The sequence below is a fragment of the Carex rostrata genome, chromosome 7 (assembly GCF_964058835.1).
Source record: "Carex rostrata chromosome 7, lpCarRost1.2, whole genome shotgun sequence".
Taxonomy (NCBI): domain Eukaryota; kingdom Viridiplantae; phylum Streptophyta; class Magnoliopsida; order Poales; family Cyperaceae; genus Carex; species Carex rostrata.
This window is the reverse complement of record NC_135924.1, coordinates 10,654,250-10,670,536: the sequence shown is the minus strand read 5'-3', so window position 1 is coordinate 10,670,536 and position 16,287 is coordinate 10,654,250. Positions and strand designations below refer to the sequence as shown.

General features: G+C 34.9%; 3 protein-coding genes across 5 annotated transcripts; 1 reads left to right on the top strand and 2 right to left on the bottom strand.

Annotated features, from left to right (window-relative positions):
* Nucleotides 1–466: 466 nt before the first annotated feature.
* Nucleotides 467–3,006, top strand: LOC144557585 (SKP1-like protein 1). The gene is made up of 2 exons (XM_078306179.1): nucleotides 467–930; nucleotides 2,688–3,006. Exons 1-2 carry the CDS (start codon nucleotides 601–603, stop codon nucleotides 2,859–2,861), a joined length of 504 nt encoding a protein of 167 aa, XP_078162305.1. The 5' UTR covers nucleotides 467–600; the 3' UTR covers nucleotides 2,862–3,006.
* A 3,573-nt stretch (nucleotides 3,007–6,579) lies between these two features.
* Nucleotides 6,580–7,520, bottom strand: LOC144557587 (uncharacterized). The gene is made up of 2 exons (XM_078306182.1): nucleotides 7,383–7,520; nucleotides 6,580–6,940 (listed from the first exon to the last, which is right to left on the bottom strand). Exon 2 carries the CDS (start codon nucleotides 6,931–6,933, stop codon nucleotides 6,676–6,678), a length of 258 nt encoding a protein of 85 aa, XP_078162308.1. The 5' UTR covers nucleotides 6,934–6,940; nucleotides 7,383–7,520; the 3' UTR covers nucleotides 6,580–6,675.
* A 3,240-nt stretch (nucleotides 7,521–10,760) lies between these two features.
* LOC144556771 (basic leucine zipper 19-like) lies at nucleotides 10,761–13,593 on the bottom strand. Of its 3 annotated transcripts, XM_078305205.1 has the most exons (4): nucleotides 13,311–13,538; nucleotides 12,953–13,070; nucleotides 11,921–12,744; nucleotides 10,761–11,036 (listed from the first exon to the last, which is right to left on the bottom strand). In XM_078305205.1, exon 3 carries the CDS (start codon nucleotides 12,717–12,719, stop codon nucleotides 11,922–11,924), a length of 798 nt encoding a protein of 265 aa, XP_078161331.1. In that variant the 5' UTR covers nucleotides 12,720–12,744; nucleotides 12,953–13,070; nucleotides 13,311–13,538; the 3' UTR covers nucleotides 10,761–11,036; nucleotide 11,921. The 3 variants fall into 3 exon arrangements, with proteins under 3 accessions (XP_078161331.1, XP_078161329.1, XP_078161332.1); XM_078305203.1 differs by lacking the exon at nucleotides 12,953–13,070 and having other exon boundaries at nucleotides 13,311–13,593; XM_078305206.1 differs by lacking the exon at nucleotides 12,953–13,070 and having other exon boundaries at nucleotides 13,306–13,538.
* Between the last annotated feature and the right edge of the window lie 2,694 nt (nucleotides 13,594–16,287).

Below are 16,287 nucleotides of genomic sequence, written 5' to 3'. Positions count from 1 at the left end.
AATTATTCCCTTCAGCAACTAGTGTTTGAGAGATATGCCAACTAAGAGGACACTATTTTTTCCAACGGAACTGGAACACACACACAAGGAAATGAAACTTGATACCGGTTCTATTCTCACTTGCTCAATTTTTTTGGCGCCAGGAAAATGGAGCACAGAGAAATGAGAGAGACGAGGGAGGGAGCGGTATAATAGTCATGTTTTATTAATTAATATTTTTTAATAAATTTGAAGTGTTAAATTTTATTGTTTTATTGTTTTTGAATAAATATGTGAATTTTTATGATTGGAAAGGGCAATATGATATTATAAATTTTTAAGGTGAAAATATGTAATATTAAAGTTTTGGAGGGAGATAGATATATGAAATTCTCCTCCAAAGGAAAGACTTTGATGGGATGGGACCACCGGTTACAACTTACAAGCTGGTACAGAGAATCCGGACTCTTCTCTCGAGGATTATCAATAAAATTTTGTAATCTAAAAATAATATTATTAAAAGGGAAGTCCAAAAGATCAATTTTTTCGTCTCTATCTTCTCTCTCCTAGGGATTTCTCCTTCCTCCATCGGGTCGATCCATCCAACAATAGCGCATCGCCATGGCCAAGAAGATTACTCTGAAGAGCTCGGACGGTGAGGAGTTCGTCGTTGACGAACTGGTGGCGATGGAATCTCAGACGATCCGCCACATGATAGAAGACGACTGCGCAGAGAATGGTATCCCTCTCCCAAATGTTACATCTAAGATCCTCTCTAAGGTCATCGAGTACTGCAAGAAGCACGTCGACTCCGCCTTCTCCGCCGCGGCTGCCACCGCAGAGGGAGCCGCAGCTGCTGGCGCTTCGTCCAAGACGGTGGATGAGGAGCTCAAGCAGTGGGACCAGGACTTTGTCAAGGTTGACCAGGCTACGCTTTTTGATCTCATCCTGGTAAGAAATTTTTTTATTTGTTATATTCAATTGATTAATTTGGATCACCTCAAGGTTTTTCGGCTTCTTGTGGTTAAATCAGTACTAAATAGGCTTGATTTGAGAGTTTTGGGCTTTTAGAAGATTGGAAAATGCAGCAATTGAGAAGGTTAGAGGTTAAGAACATGAAAATAATCAGAGTAGATCCAATCTGTGGCCTTTTTGGTTTGCCTAGGTACCAATTTTGATTATCTTGGAATGAAACTAGTACATTACATGTGTCTATGTAAATACTTTGGATTGCCTGTGTCTATGTTAATACTTGGATTGCTATGCATTTCATAAGAAAAGTTTATAATAGGGATATATATGTGTGGTCCTGTGTGTTGTGGAATAGTTGACTGGAATTGGTTTTCTGCAATCACTCAAACAACTAATTGAACTGTGAAGCGGCTTTTATTGCTGACTGGAAGATTTTATATATTCTCCCTTTTGATTGCTTTATTACGGAATCTTTGATTGCCAAGCTCACCTCGGTTGTAGAATAGTTGCTGTATTAGTGGTTGTTTTTACACGTGCAGTCCTGATGGTCAAATTTATGCTACTTTGTGAAACAAACTACAATTGATTTGCCATATTAACAAACTGTACTATAATCTCTAATTAATTACACCATACATTAGGCAGATACCCTGTGTCCTGCTACGTGATGAGAAGGATGTAAATCTAACATTTTTGGATATTCTTTTTTGAGTAAGAAACAGGAGTCGTGCTCCTATTATATTAACCACGATTGGTTACAAGAGTTGTTCTGAGAAGTAACCCTTCTGTGGATTTACAAAGAATTTTTTTTGGATATTCTTAAAATACCACAATGTTAACTGAGTGAGGATCATTTGATCTGTAACATCTTGACAATAAGGTAAGAATTTGGTTTAGTGCAATAGGTCACCTGTTCTCATATTCATGCAGGAAAATCCTAAGCTGTATCCAATGACCAATAACTAAGCATGCCAAGAAAAATACTCATGAAGTGTTTTGAAGTTTGCTCTTGAGCAATAACAAAACATCCATAAAGACTAACAGATCTATTAATTCTCTTGTTCAAGCATCATAGTCCGAGCCATAAAAGTTCAAGAATCATTTGTGAGAAAATTAAATCTTCACAGCAAGATATATTAATTAATAAAGCAAAAATGTTATCAGAATGTCAACAAAATCTTAATCCATTAATATAATTGGATTGTAGTCTTAGGAGGTGCTGTGTGATTCATCTGTCTACTCTTGCTTGTTGCTTCATCCTCCCATTCTTTCTTGGTGTTGTGTTTGCCAGTATTAGTATGGAAGGAAAAAAGGCAAAGAAAAAACTTCTATGAGACAATAACTTTATGTTGTCTATTATTTTCCCTATACAAAATATGGGATATCAGAGAAGTTCTGATGAGATCTAGTGGACAACTTGTAACATTTGTTGTTCTAACTTTGTGTCATTAAATGTTTCAAATTTCTTTTAGCGTCGGCAAGAATGTGCATTTAAGATGAAGTCAAATAAATCTATAGTCATACTAAACTTCCTATATAACATTGTGACAGAAAATTTGCATCCTTTCTCTTTTCATGAAGCTTTTTTTAACTCAGTTTAAAACAATTTTGGGATACTATTAATCTGGCAGAGCAAAATAGTTGGTACAAGTCAGATCTACAGTAGCACAACTTTACACTTCGATGCAAATATAAGCAGATAACATTTCTTGGGTTTTTTTCCTGTACAATTATAGGCTGCGAATTACCTCAACATCAAAGGGTTGCTCGACCTAACATGCCAAACTGTGGCTGACATGATAAAGGGAAAAACTCCGGAGGAGATTCGCAAGACATTTAACATCAAGAATGACTTCACCCCTGAAGAGGAAGAGGAGGTCAGGAGAGAGAACCAATGGGCCTTTGAGTGATTACTTTATACATTGAAGGTGCTTATGTTTTAAATAGCATGTTGTTTGTTGCCTTGTGTTAATGTAGAGATTGTATGTTGGTGTGGTAATAGCATATGTTAAGATGCTGTTTGTCCACTGACTTGATTTGAAAACCTATGTTGTTATTATGTTGTGAGCTTTTTTTACCTCGTATTTAATTTCAATTTGGCAAGCTGATTTGTCTATATTTATATCAGTTGATGATGATTTAGGTTGAAATGCAAAGAACTAGAGATCTGATTTGTCTATATTCCCTCCTTGCATTTCAAGTTTTAGTGGTGATCTATCTGTACCGATCGATTTTGTTTCTTTTAATTTTTTTTTGTTCCACTCTAGATGTTTGATTTGTAACTCGGATTAAATTTAATGTTAAAATCAAAATAAATTTCTTGAATTATGATTGGTAATTATTATTATAAGTTAAAAGCATTATTTATAAGTTAAAGCATTAGAAAATATAAGTTGAAGAATTTTTTTTTATCGATTACCTAATTAATTAATGAGTTTATATTCGATAAGTTATTTAAACTCAGATTTGATATTTTTTGCTCCCCTTAATGAAAATTTTGGGTTCGCCCTTAACCAGTTGGTACCTCTCATTTTTCTACTGGAAGATTTTTACTTTTGACGGAAACTGAAGGATCCGTCAAGTCTTCATCAGGAAAAAGGGAATTGTGATCTGTTAGAAAAGTATATGTTGAGACCTGAAGAAAAAGGGAAAAGTATATGTTGAGACCTGAAGGAAAAGGGCTCCCGGCAAGAAACTACGAGTCAAGACTTCTTTTATTGAAGTTATAATATGAATTCAATTTCAAAAAAAGAAGAAGTTATAATATGAATCCTATTGACAGCGTATATATTCATAATATTATATTGGATAATGCAGCTGCGGCAGTGTATATAAATAATAGGAAAAATTGTGAGATTGTCACTACAAACTTCAAAATTGTGAGAATGCCACTATAAAACGTCCATAATTGTGAAAATGTCATTAACAGTGTATTATTATAATATTTTTATCAAAAATTAATTTGAAGAGGCGATATCAACTGGAGTGTTACTTTTTTTTTGTATGAAGGGTATAATTGGAAATACAGAATTATGTATATCAAAACATTATTTTTCAGTTATTTTTTGATAAAAATATTATAAAAATACACTGTTAATGGCATTTTCACAAATTTTTTTTGAAAACTTGGTAGTAGCTACCAAGGTTCGTGAGGGAAAATCGAACTCTCGACCTTTGGGTATAACAACTCTAGGACATTTTTCTAGCCAATTGTGCTACCTCCCCTTTCTCAATTATGAACATTTTATAGTGGCATTTTCACAATTTTGAAATTTGTAGTAGCAATCTCACAATTTCAAAGTTTTGTAGTGGCATTCTCACAATTTCCCCATAATAATACTATATTAGATTACGCAGCTGTCCAAATTGTATTCGATCGTTAATACCATCATCAGGTGATCCGCAATAATCTATTGCTCCACTTCTGTTTGATAAAAAACCAAAAAAAAAATGAAGAAAATTCCATGGTATTAACAGAATATTTCTGTTTAGATCCGGACCATCCGATCAGAATCTGCACAAACCTTAAAGGGACCGACACATTCCATCTCAGACTGGATCATGATCGGATGGTCTGGATATAAACAGAAATACTCTGTTACCTCAGATGATATGGATTCACTTAGAAAACGTTCAAATAAACGATTTCGTTCATAAATAATGGAAAGAAACTCGGATGGTAAATTAAAACAGCCAACGGAATACGCGCAATAAGATTAAAAACTAGCAATCCTGCATACGAGACTTGCATAAGATCTAAAATCAGTTATGTAGGCATCCAATTCATCATCTATTTATAGCAGTTGGAAATTTTTTTCACTAGATAAGCATTCAAGCCAAGGACAAATTAACATCATTTGTGCTGGCAAAAAAGAATCACAATTCACAACACAGTAATTTCAAATCGCTAGCCACATTTAGTAAGAGTAATTTTCAACATACGTTCACCAAACTAACACTTAGGGCTATACAAAAAGTTCGTAGTTCATAATTCAATTTGAGTTCGATTCGAAAAAAGTTCTCAATTAATTCGATTCAAAATTAGTTCATTCTAAAATAAATCAAACCAGTTCGGTTCGAATCTTATTTGAATCAAACTCAAACTGAATATAATTTGTTCGAAATTGATTCGCAAACTATTTAGGTTCAAATCTCAAATAATGCATCTAATGGATTCAACCATCAATCTTTAATAATACTGGAACCAAACTTATATCAGAGCTCAAAATTGTTAATATAATAGTAACTTATAATAGAAAAATGTTTCAGTAGCGTAACAAATTAACAATGGAATAAGTTCCATTTGACTAGGTCCATATCTTAATTTTAATCAATCCAGCAACGTAAAAAGGTAAGATAATTTTGAGCTGGCTCATAATCCATCAATGTGAATTCGTAAAAGATAAAAGGAAACCGTGTGAATTTTGTTCCGTGCGAAGAAAACTAATGCATAAACTACCGGTATAACTAGGGCTGTCAAAAAAATTTGTAGTTCGTAATTCGATTGACTTCGATTCAAAAAATTTGTAGTTCGCAATTAATTTGATTCGAAATTAGTTTGTTCTGAAACAAATCAAACAAATTCGGTTCGAATCCTATTCAAACTCAAACTCAAACTGGATAAGCTCGATTCATTTGCAGCCCTACTAACACTAATTAAAACTTTTCAGCTTATGATTAGAAAAAATATTTTAATTTCAAATTAAAATTTAAACTGCAATAAAATAAGTAATATCATTATATTTTCCACTTCTGGGGAGACTGGGAGCACCTAGAAGGATACAAAAATTTAAACGATAATAAAGTAAGCAATTTCATTATATTTTTCACTTATATGAAGGAAAAAAAAAATAACGCACATAGATGTGCAAAAGTGGTTCATACGGGCCCGAGAGAAGCACCCATCAGACAACGAAATATGCAACAAGATTAAAAACTAACAATCCTGCATACGAGGGAAGAACCCATCAGGAGAAGCCTTATAAAAAACAAGAAAAAAAAAATAACAAGAGTCAAGGCCTACCCCACTACCAGTGGTACGCAGCTGGTACGAGATTCCTGCAAATGACTTAAAGAGTGCTCCATAATTGTTAACTGCTCAGAGAACCCAATTTAATGAACACAGTGCCAATCAGACGAGGGCCTGTAGTAAAACCAGAAAACAGTGATTACCATTAAACCCCTCGAAAGTTTCCTATGATTTCTGTAAAACTTCTTTAAGCAGCAACTGGACTATCCATGTCAAGCTCCATAAACGGCTCTTCCTCATATCAGTTTCCACCTATAGCAACCCTTTTCTCCACATCAGTTTAATTGTCTGCTTTTGTGGCAGTAGGCCTGATCCCTTCTTCACAAGCCAAGTGTAATAGACCAGTGTATGAATCAATGCTACCATTCTCAGTTTTATAGAAAATATGAGACATCTTTGTATAAATTTTCATGAAATTCAACAAATATGACTCAAATTAATCAACAATTCTAGAACCTATGTAAGAACAGACGGGTAATCCTAAAAACTAGTTCTAACAAAGCACAAAAATTGCTCCCTGGAATTAACTATCAGAAGATATTTTATAAGCTGACAGCAAAATCATATTCAGCAGTAGTCTGGACACGGGTATAGTCTCCTACAAACAAGTAGTTCCTTCTGGAATTAAAAGATTAACAAAAGACAAAACAGTCCAGAACACGAATCATTTCTCAGAGCCTAACAAATTGTTCACATCACTTGTTTTTGGATTTCTTTGGTGGCTTGCTGAGTTCTTTGGCATCCTCCTCTTCTTCTGACGAGGCTTCTTCGAGGGGCTCATCTGGCACATCAGCTGGTACATTGTGCCTAGTAATGTAATCCTTCAATATTACCATGCTCTTCTCTTTCATGGTGCTTAGTTGCTCAGATAGAATGCCGGGATCTGAACTGACAGTGAATGATTCTGAACCAAGACTTATGGTGGCTTTGACTCGCAGAAGTTGGTCTTCCATCGCAACCCTAGATATGCAAAAAAGAAAACAAGATTAAGGTACAATTGTGCCACTGTTCTTCCTGGTTGTGTACATAGATGATTGCTGGGGACCTGACCAGTGGGTCCTAGACTGATACTTAATGCGAGAATGTCTATTACAAGTTCAATTGGCAATTGATTACTATGTACCAAAGATAATATCTATCTTTTCCTTCTAATAGTGTAAAACAACGCTATGAAATCTACAATTAGTCTTATACAACGAATGAATCAGGTTAAACATTGGGCAAATCAAATCACTTCCCAAGTTCCCTCTCTACTGGACTAGAACATGGAAAAATCAGTGCTAAACTTTCTAAAAATTCCGTCAGAAAGAACAGTAACATTTTTTCTCTTATACCAGGTCCAGCGAATTAAGCTTAACTACTGTAATTCCAGAGAGAAAAAAAACGCGACAAAGAAACAAACCTTAAGAGACAGCGGGGTTATTTGAATATTTAGACAAAAGATCAGAATTTCTTAGGTCAAAACACCACCCAAATATTGTTGCGAATTTGGCGCATAGGGTTTCTTTCACTCGTATAAAGGATTACTGGTTTGGTTGGAGAAGGCACAGTTGGGCTTTGGGCTCTCTAGCAGAGTTAGTCTGATATGGGCCGGATTTTTTTGCAATTTAAATTTGACACCGAACTTAATTAAAAAAAAAAAAATTGTATTCCTTTTATTGAATTACTAGATTTTTTTTTTTTTTTAACGTAGACATCATGTGTCATGATTTTTTCTGAAATGTATAGCTTAATATAAGTTGAAGGAAATAATGAAGATTCTTTATCATGTTCAGCCTGTATTTAATGAAAAAAACAAAAAAAACAGAGAACATAAAGGATGAAAAAAGGGTAATGTAGAATTTAAACGGTATGCTAACTGAATGGTGGTTAATGGTGATTTTCCCCAGGCCTAAATATTTAGGTTGTATTTAACTATAGTCGGCCCAATGGTGACCAATTTAATTATTCTCACAGCCCAAGTGGCACCTGGATAGTGATATTAGGTTGCCCAATTCAGAATTTTATTTTTTTTCCAAAATATCAAAATAAGGGAGAATTGGTTCCATGCCACTTCAAAAGTTGAAAATTAGAAAAATGTCACTTCAAAATTTCTCTTTAATTTAATGCCACTGCAAAATTTTTTTATTTAGCTAATTGTCATCTATACTGTATTGTTCTATAATTATATAATAAAAATACTAAAATTAATCATGCTGACAATAATGCTCCTCATCATCCCAAAGAAATGGCGATTGAAATTGGTAATCTCATCTCCCCTCCATATCCCTTCTCCTCTCCGCCAGTTTAGAAGAAATCGCCTAACCCTAGGTCGGCTTCGCCCTCCTCTCCACTCCGCCTCATGATTTTAATATTTGATATACCTCTGAATCTTGATTATGATTCCATTCCGTTAGTTTTGCTCATTGACCTATCTTGAGAATTTCCTTGATGTAGAAAGAAATTGGCTATGCAAGTGTACCAATTGGTATCAATTCTAAACAACAACTTTTTTTATTAATTTGGAGTTGTGTTTGCTTAGTCTTTGTACCAGTGCTTGCTTTGCTTACTCGGTTCTTGTACGACTTACTCTTTTCATTTCATTTGTTACTCCTTTCTTTGAGAATGAACTGAATTAAAATAGGCATGTGGATATAGCCAATGGCATAGTAAAAATTGATCTTTGGACATTTATTTAAAATGTAGCACAAAGCAAAAAAGACCTTTAATTTCAGGAAGCATCTGGATGATCTACTCAATCAAGTCAAACTGCAATGGAGATATTTGAATTAGGCTTAAGCACAAGGGTAGAATCGGAATTACAATGCATAGAGAATTAGAGACCAATAAAGGAATTTGCATACACTGGTAAATGGAATTTTATTTACAGTGGAAATACAAGAACCGATCTGCATAGATTGAGTCAAAAGAGTTTAATTTTCTTTTCTGACGAGGCAAGATGATAATCTCAATTTGTAGTATCCACCTTGTCGTTAATGAGTGCTTGTTGTAAGCTTTTGTAAATTTTGCATACTTGGAATAAATAAATTTGTTTGTTAATTAAGTGCTTGTTGTAACTGATTGACTTGTATGCATTTATAACTTTCTGTCAGTGCTGGTTGAAAATCTGAACTTGTTGGCCATGTTAATTATTTTGTTAGTTCCATGAAAAAAATGTACTTTGCGATGCTGAGTACTGATGAATGTCATCTTTTCCAATCTGTGCTTTTTGTTAATCTCAAAATGTTGGCAAGTTGATAGAAATGACCTTAGTTTAATAATTGAGGCATCGGTAATATTACTGGTACATAGTAATTAATGTTTAGTTTAACAATTTTTCCAGTAATAATTGTGGCATTTTTTCATATTTGTCCCCATTTCTATGTACTCAAATTTGTCTTTGCTAATCTGTTCAATGTACTCAAATTTTCGAATAATTGTAGCATTAACTAGAACTAAAATCTTACATAAATGAACTGGCAAATACTTCAATTCTTTGCGGTCTGATAATTTGACTTCAATAGCATTTTATCTTTTACTGATGCAAAAAAAAAGATAAATTAAGAAGGCCTGATGGATATATCAAAATAAAGAAGAACAATTCACAAAAATGCAAATTCCAACTTAAGATATTTCAAATTTATAAAAAAAAAACAATGACCAAAATCAAAACATAAATCACCAATGAAAAATTGATAGTAATTCAATTAGAATGCTTAGCCGTGGATGTTTGTTTGCCTGATAATATTCTTACTGGTACATATAGGAATGCACACATCACCAATGAAAAGCAATATCATGCTGGTAATTGATTCATTGGTGATGTGAAGAGTTGATGAATGGAAGGAATGAGAAGAAGAGACAGGAAGGGGGTGGAGCAGATTCGTTCTCTATTTGGAGAAAAATAGTAAGGAGAAGAAGCATATAACAGGAGAAAAGAGGTGGTGAGCGGAAGGGGAGGGGAAAAGAGCTGGTGAGCAGAGGAGAGACGAAAGAAGCGATAACAGGAGAGCTAACAGAGGATGAAATGAAGCAGCGCTTATGAAATGATTCAAGGGAATGATCTGGTGTTTGAAGAGGATGAAATGAAGGGTAAAATTGGAAATACCAAAATACATCTCAATATAAATTATACACATATCATTTTATAATTAAAAAGGTATGAAATTTGTATAATTGTGGCAATTTGATAAATTTGATAACTTTAGAGTGGCAAATAACTAAAGAGAAATTTTAGGATGACATTTTCCTAATTTTCAACTTTTAGAGTGGCATGGAACCAATTCTCCCTCAAAATAAACAATCTAAATGTAGAATAATGAATGGTGGTCTTACCGTATTCTTATCTATTATAATTTTCCGGATACAAATAGGTATAGTCTCGAATACGAATCGAATAGTGATCTTACTGTATTCTTATCCATTATAATTTTCCGAATACAGATAATTTTCATAATTAGTTTGTTGATTACAAAATATATATTATATTATATTATTAAAATGTTAGTCACTATTTATATAATAGTGTTATATTGTTCATCAAAATATATATATCTATATGCAATTTAATAAATCGTATAATAACAATAGGAGCTTGTCATCACAACTAAATTACTATATGGGAATTGGTTAGCAATCAATCTGAAAGGTCCAATTTTAATCAACAATCCATATATAATAACAATAGGAGCTTGTCATCAATACTAAACAATTAATCAAAATTGCCAGTAAACAGACTTCTCAGAACAGTCATATGAACATGCATGGAGAAATTATTACCAAGCCAAAAATCACAACAACAGGAAACTCACAAAATAAATGTACTAATAGGATTTACTCAAGGAGAGGTAATAACTTCAGTCTCCTAGAGAATATTCTAATCATACAGATGAGATGAGATGCGAACAAGAAAACAAACAAAAAGCTCCTCGGAACTCAGAGCTACATTGCTTATAAAACAACTAATATATTACCACGAAAAAAATAATGCAATAAGGTTAATTTCAACAAAGAAGCCGCAGAAGACAGCAACACTTCTTCCTTGTTTCAGTTCAGCAGTGGTGTTATTTCCTTCCACCTGAAAACCAAGAAGAGGTTACTAAACTGCATTATAAAAAGCTCTCGTAATAAGAGGTTAATAATACCAATTCTTGCTACACCGGTACCAGTTATCATGTACATTACTAAACGTTGATATTTTAATCTTGAATAGATTGTTGCAGCAATATCATTGCTTTTAAGACATCTGAAAAACTGATGGGTTAATGCATCAAGCAAAACGGAATACAAATACGTAATTAATTTTTCCGTCTTGTTCTTATCTAATTATTCCTAAATATTTTTCCTTTGTTCCCATGTTTATTTCTTCAGATCAGAATTTATTGCTTTTATATATTTTCTTCTTTGATCTTGTTGTTGATCAAGTGCATAACGATCATACAGATATGATCATCAGCCTGATGTTATCACCCAGTCCACTATTCCTTATTTATGAAAAATTAAGTAAAGAAACAAGACCACCCAGGAATACTGTTTATCTGCTAAAGCAGATGACTTTTCTATTGAAATCCAAACAGTTTAATTATACTGCATTTTTTTTCATCAGGTGGAATAAGCTGGTACAAACCAGATTCTATAACCACAAGCTCAAGAAAATCTGGCTCGTGAAAATCAACAATAAAAGGCTTTCTGAAACTTAACCATCTTTCAGTAAGCTTATAAAACCTTTTGACTTAACAAAACCTCAGTACGACTCCGATATTCCAATTAACTACTGTACATTTAGTATGAATTTGGCTTGAAATTGCTAGTTCCCCTCTTTACCATTCTTACTTGGTCAGCGCCACTTAGTCCCCTCTAATGCCTAATTCCACTGCTATTTCTTTTGTCTTTTAAATCTTAAATATCTCATTATAAATAATAACATAACATAATTCATATGACAGTAAGAGTTCACCGTACTTTATTTTTGTTCAGCATTTGGCAAACACCCGTAAGGAGCCACACCTTCCCCTCCACAAGCCACAAACTTTCTAGAATCAGATACTTGACCAGCACCTGAATTCCCAGCCATCACGCCACCCATGCATTGTACATTTGCCGTGTCACAAGCCCCAAATCCCTGCACATTATTCACTCCTCCATTCACACCTTCATTTCCATTACCTTGCATCCCCTGCCTGGGGCAGTATATCTGATCATCACATCTAAAATCACAAGAATTTACGAAAACGCCCCCGTTTCCCATTTCAGGTTTCTTATAAGGAAACGTGCCAATCTCTCCTTCAATCCTCCCTCTTATATCCACCAAGAGACACTTCAGCCTTGCCACCTCAGTCTCTAAACCTGCCATGCCTTGGAGCTTTTTTACCAGTTGCTGATTCATAGCCCTAAGTTGTGCCACCTCGTCCTCCAACGAGGCTGTGTGTGCCTTCTTCTTCTCTCTGTACTTTCTAACTGCCTCTCTGTTCCCACATGGTCGTTTCTTTGAGGTTGAAGAATTAGGGTTTTTCTCAGCTGAGTCAGAAGTCTGATCATTTGCTGCAGAAAGAATTTTGGTGTGTACATGGAAGCATGTGTGAGTGTGTGAGAGGTCCCGGCCAGGCGGGTTGCATGTGTGTGTGTGGGTACACGCATGGTGCTCAGTATCTTTTAGTATCTCATCAAAGAAGCTGTCCATGGAACAGCTGCTTGGCGGGTCCTCAATTTGCGGGCCTCCGAATGCATCCGGGTTTGAGAAGTCAATGTCCCCTTCATCCATAGTTTAATTTCACTAAAAGAACCCTCTGAAAATTAAATACAACCTACAGTTTAGTAATTTCACATCCGCGTACAAAAATATAAATTAGCACCTAAAAAAAGGTGATCTTGGCAGACACAATCGAGAAACCCCCCCCCCCCCCCCCCCCCCTAAAACACACACCCCTCGATTACTGGGCAATTTTGCTGTGCTTTGGTTTTGGGCGTAAAACGCATGAATTGTATGAGACTTACCGCCGATTCTTCCTCTTAGCTTGTTTGGGACAGACTGATTCTTCAGAGTTGATTTTCTTTACCGATTCTTTCAAAGGTGGATGTGAATTATGATCGGAAGAGAAATTTGGAGGGCAACCTGAAGTATATTTCGTTAATTAAGAGGAGAAAAAGAGATGGGTTTGTCGGATTGGGATCCGATAATTACCGAAATAGGCTGCGGAGAAGCATAAAAGCAAAAAAAAAATTGGTTGCTGACGAAAAAACCTCGAAACAGGGTTTCGAGAATTTATACTATGCGCGAGAAGTATACGTAGCAAAACTAGAAAAGAATTGAGCAATAATAAATTGAAAACTAAATAAAAAATAAAGACCGTACTTGTAAAAGAAATAGAACCCTAAGTTGGATTCATCCGAGAGCGGTGTGGCAACGGAGTAAGAAACAACGGCGAGTGCGCTAATTCGCGATTCCTCGATAAGAGAAATCGAGAAATAATTCTCCTGCTGCTTGAGAAGCGAGAAAATTTAGAGAAAGATAGAAATAGGAGATGTAAAATAAGGCAATTTATATTTTGTTTTATTTTTAAACAAGTCATTTTATTGGTTACTACCGGTACTTGTTAAGAAGATCGAGAGGCGTTAATTAACCAAAAAGGCCATAAATTTTTAAATATTTTTTTTTTCTGCGACGCATAAACACAACTTGGTATCTAGCGGGGAAAAAAAAACATCATCTAGTAAAAAAGTTCTTAATGAACTTGGACCATCATCCGTACAAATTATGCAGTTCAAAGGTTTTACCTTTAACTTTGTTGATTGCATGTTTATCTTGTACGGACATACTCCGCAATTATTTTCTACGTGGTTCATCTCAGCCGCTGGAAGTGGCATTAAATAATGATTGTTTATGCACCGGATGCAACTTTAGACAGTCCGTGTGTAGATTTCCTTTGAGCCTGGGAAAAAGTGGAGTGCGTATCCTCTGAGATATCTCAACTTTTGCGTGACCGACGTGTCCGGTGCCTATTCGGGGGTGATGTAGGGGGTCAGTATTATGCGTGCTTTGAGATCCGTGCAGAACGTATTTAAACGGTTGAGATTTTCCATAAAGTCACGCAAAGTTTGAGATATCTCAGAGGATACGAATTCGAAAAAGGGAGGACTAGTGGTTGTGGTTTTGCTAGTTGCTAGTTGCTAGTTGCTAGATAGGAGCCAAGAATGTCAATTATTGTCAAACAAAGTGAAAGATATCCTTTGATGTAGACAGTAACGCACGAGAGAAACACAACAGTGCAACAATGAATAAAGATGTGATAGTTGTCTACATGATTTATTCTCTCTTCGATATAAAGTTTATAAATTTTCATAAAACAATATATTCTATACTGAGCGGAGTCTGAACAATTTTTTCAGACGAACAAAATTATTACTTAATAAATAATAAAGATATAGTTGCGTACATTAATTTCCGAACCCCTGCCGTACAGCGAAAAGGAGGATTCAGCATATTTTTGTCTTTTCCGATATTCTGATGCTGAATTTGAAAAGGCATAATATTTCTAAAAAGAAAAAAGGTGATTTTGAAAACTTTGTCGTTAAAGTGCTAAGGCTAAGGCCGATTTATTTCTGGAAAGGAACTAACAAGGCCCATATAGGCCTTTTCTATTAGTATAATATGGGCTGTCAGCCTAATTTTAGTAATTTAAGGGCCCATTAGTGGTCAGGAGGAGAAACAACGATTTAGATATATAGCCATTGTGGGTGGACCAGGCGCAGGGAATCCGCATGTGCTGATGTTATTGTGATGGCACATTGGCACTGACCTATATCATCATGTCCGATTAAAAATTAAATTATTCAGATTAATTTTTTTATAATTATAGCTCGAGTGAAAAAAAAAAGTGCCGTGATGTGACTAATATGTCATGACTTTGGTCTTGTGATGTGCTGTGACCAAGTGAATAGTGACCCGTGTCGTGCCGTACCGTGACCAAAATGTCAAGGGGTGGTTATGGCACGCAAGTCACGCCGTGACTCACGTGCTGTGTTCAAACGTAACTAATCACGTTTCTCATGTTTAACTATTTTTTCATAATTTAAGTTAGTTTTTTCAAGATTCACCATTTGATTAAGACCTAACGGTCCTAATTACACGTGATTACGTATCGTGTCGTGCCGTGCTGTGCAGTGACCAAAATGTCAAGGGGTGATCACGGCACGCAACACGCGAGTCATGACACGAAACAGTAACACGTGCCATGCCGTTCTGTGACGGAGCCAGCTCCACCGTGCCATTTTTCCCTCACTAATTATAGCGAGATCCAAACTGCAAGATTTTAATTTGATGGTTGACTTACAATAATAGAGTAGGGCGTATAGGTTAATTAAGGCATGTTGTAGATGAAATAATTAATCCTTTCTTAAATTTAAGCATATACATACTCTAATTCAAAGAATAATGTTAGATGCCTCCTTGAAATTGCTTTTTCCAATAACAAAAAAAGTTCGTATTAAATTTTATGTGAATTAACATGCATGCACTTTAGGATAATATCATATAATATTTTTGTGCCGAAGAACCTTTGATCTAAATATATTAACTCGTAGATAACCTTTGCCCCAATCATTTTTTTACAACGAACTGGATCTTAATTGGCATATGCGATATTTTATCATATCACAATAAGAGATGAAATCAACGAACATTTTCTCTGTCTAGTTGTTAGAGACAACGTGCGGAACATTACAAATTCTGTATCCCAGTTGACATCAGCCAAGGCAAAAAAAAAAATATTGGATAACATCTATTGGCCATAGTCTGGCAAAACTAGTTTTTAATCAAATTCACAAAGGTGTAAGAAGGACAAAATTTTCATGATAGTATATTGGATAAAAAAAAATGGAAGACTTGGTCAAAACTCAAAAACAGGGAACACAGAAGGCAGTTTGGTATAATTTTTTCTTTTTAATTTGAGGGTAGTAACTGATATTCATTTATTCCGGCATAGTGTTATTTGATACCATAAATGTAGGAAAATCAAATCTCTTTTTCGTTGGCTACTGGATGATTTTTTTTTTTTCCTTTTATATAGTGAGGGATTTTCACCCCCATTACAAGTGCCAACGGAGGCGACTATTGGATGAATGTATTGTTTTTGTTTTTGTTTTTTCAGTTGAAGCCCTTAGGCGTTGGATGAATGTTAAGAATAGCCTTTTCGTACTAATTTGTGCAGCATTAGAAACGCTTAAATAGTAATTAGTAAGGTATTTGTGCGGCATTCCTGTAACCTGACACGGCTGAGGATAAAATTAATATACATAAGATGATATCAATTCTTCAAACATACAGATACAAA

Excerpts from the sequence above, each read along its gene's own strand:
- LOC144556771 (XM_078305203.1), bottom strand. The coding sequence starts at position 12,719 with ATGGATGAAGGGGACATTGACTTCTCAAACCCGGATGCATTCGGAGGC.
- LOC144557585 (XM_078306179.1), top strand. The coding sequence starts at position 601 with ATGGCCAAGAAGATTACTCTGAAGAGCTCGGACGGTGAGGAGTTCGTC. Across the intron at positions 931-2,687 it reads CGCTTTTTGATCTCATCCTG|GCTGCGAATTACCTCAACAT; the intron begins GTAAGAAATTTT and ends GTACAATTATAG.
- LOC144557587 (XM_078306182.1), bottom strand. The coding sequence starts at position 6,933 with ATGGAAGACCAACTTCTGCGAGTCAAAGCCACCATAAGTCTTGGTTCA.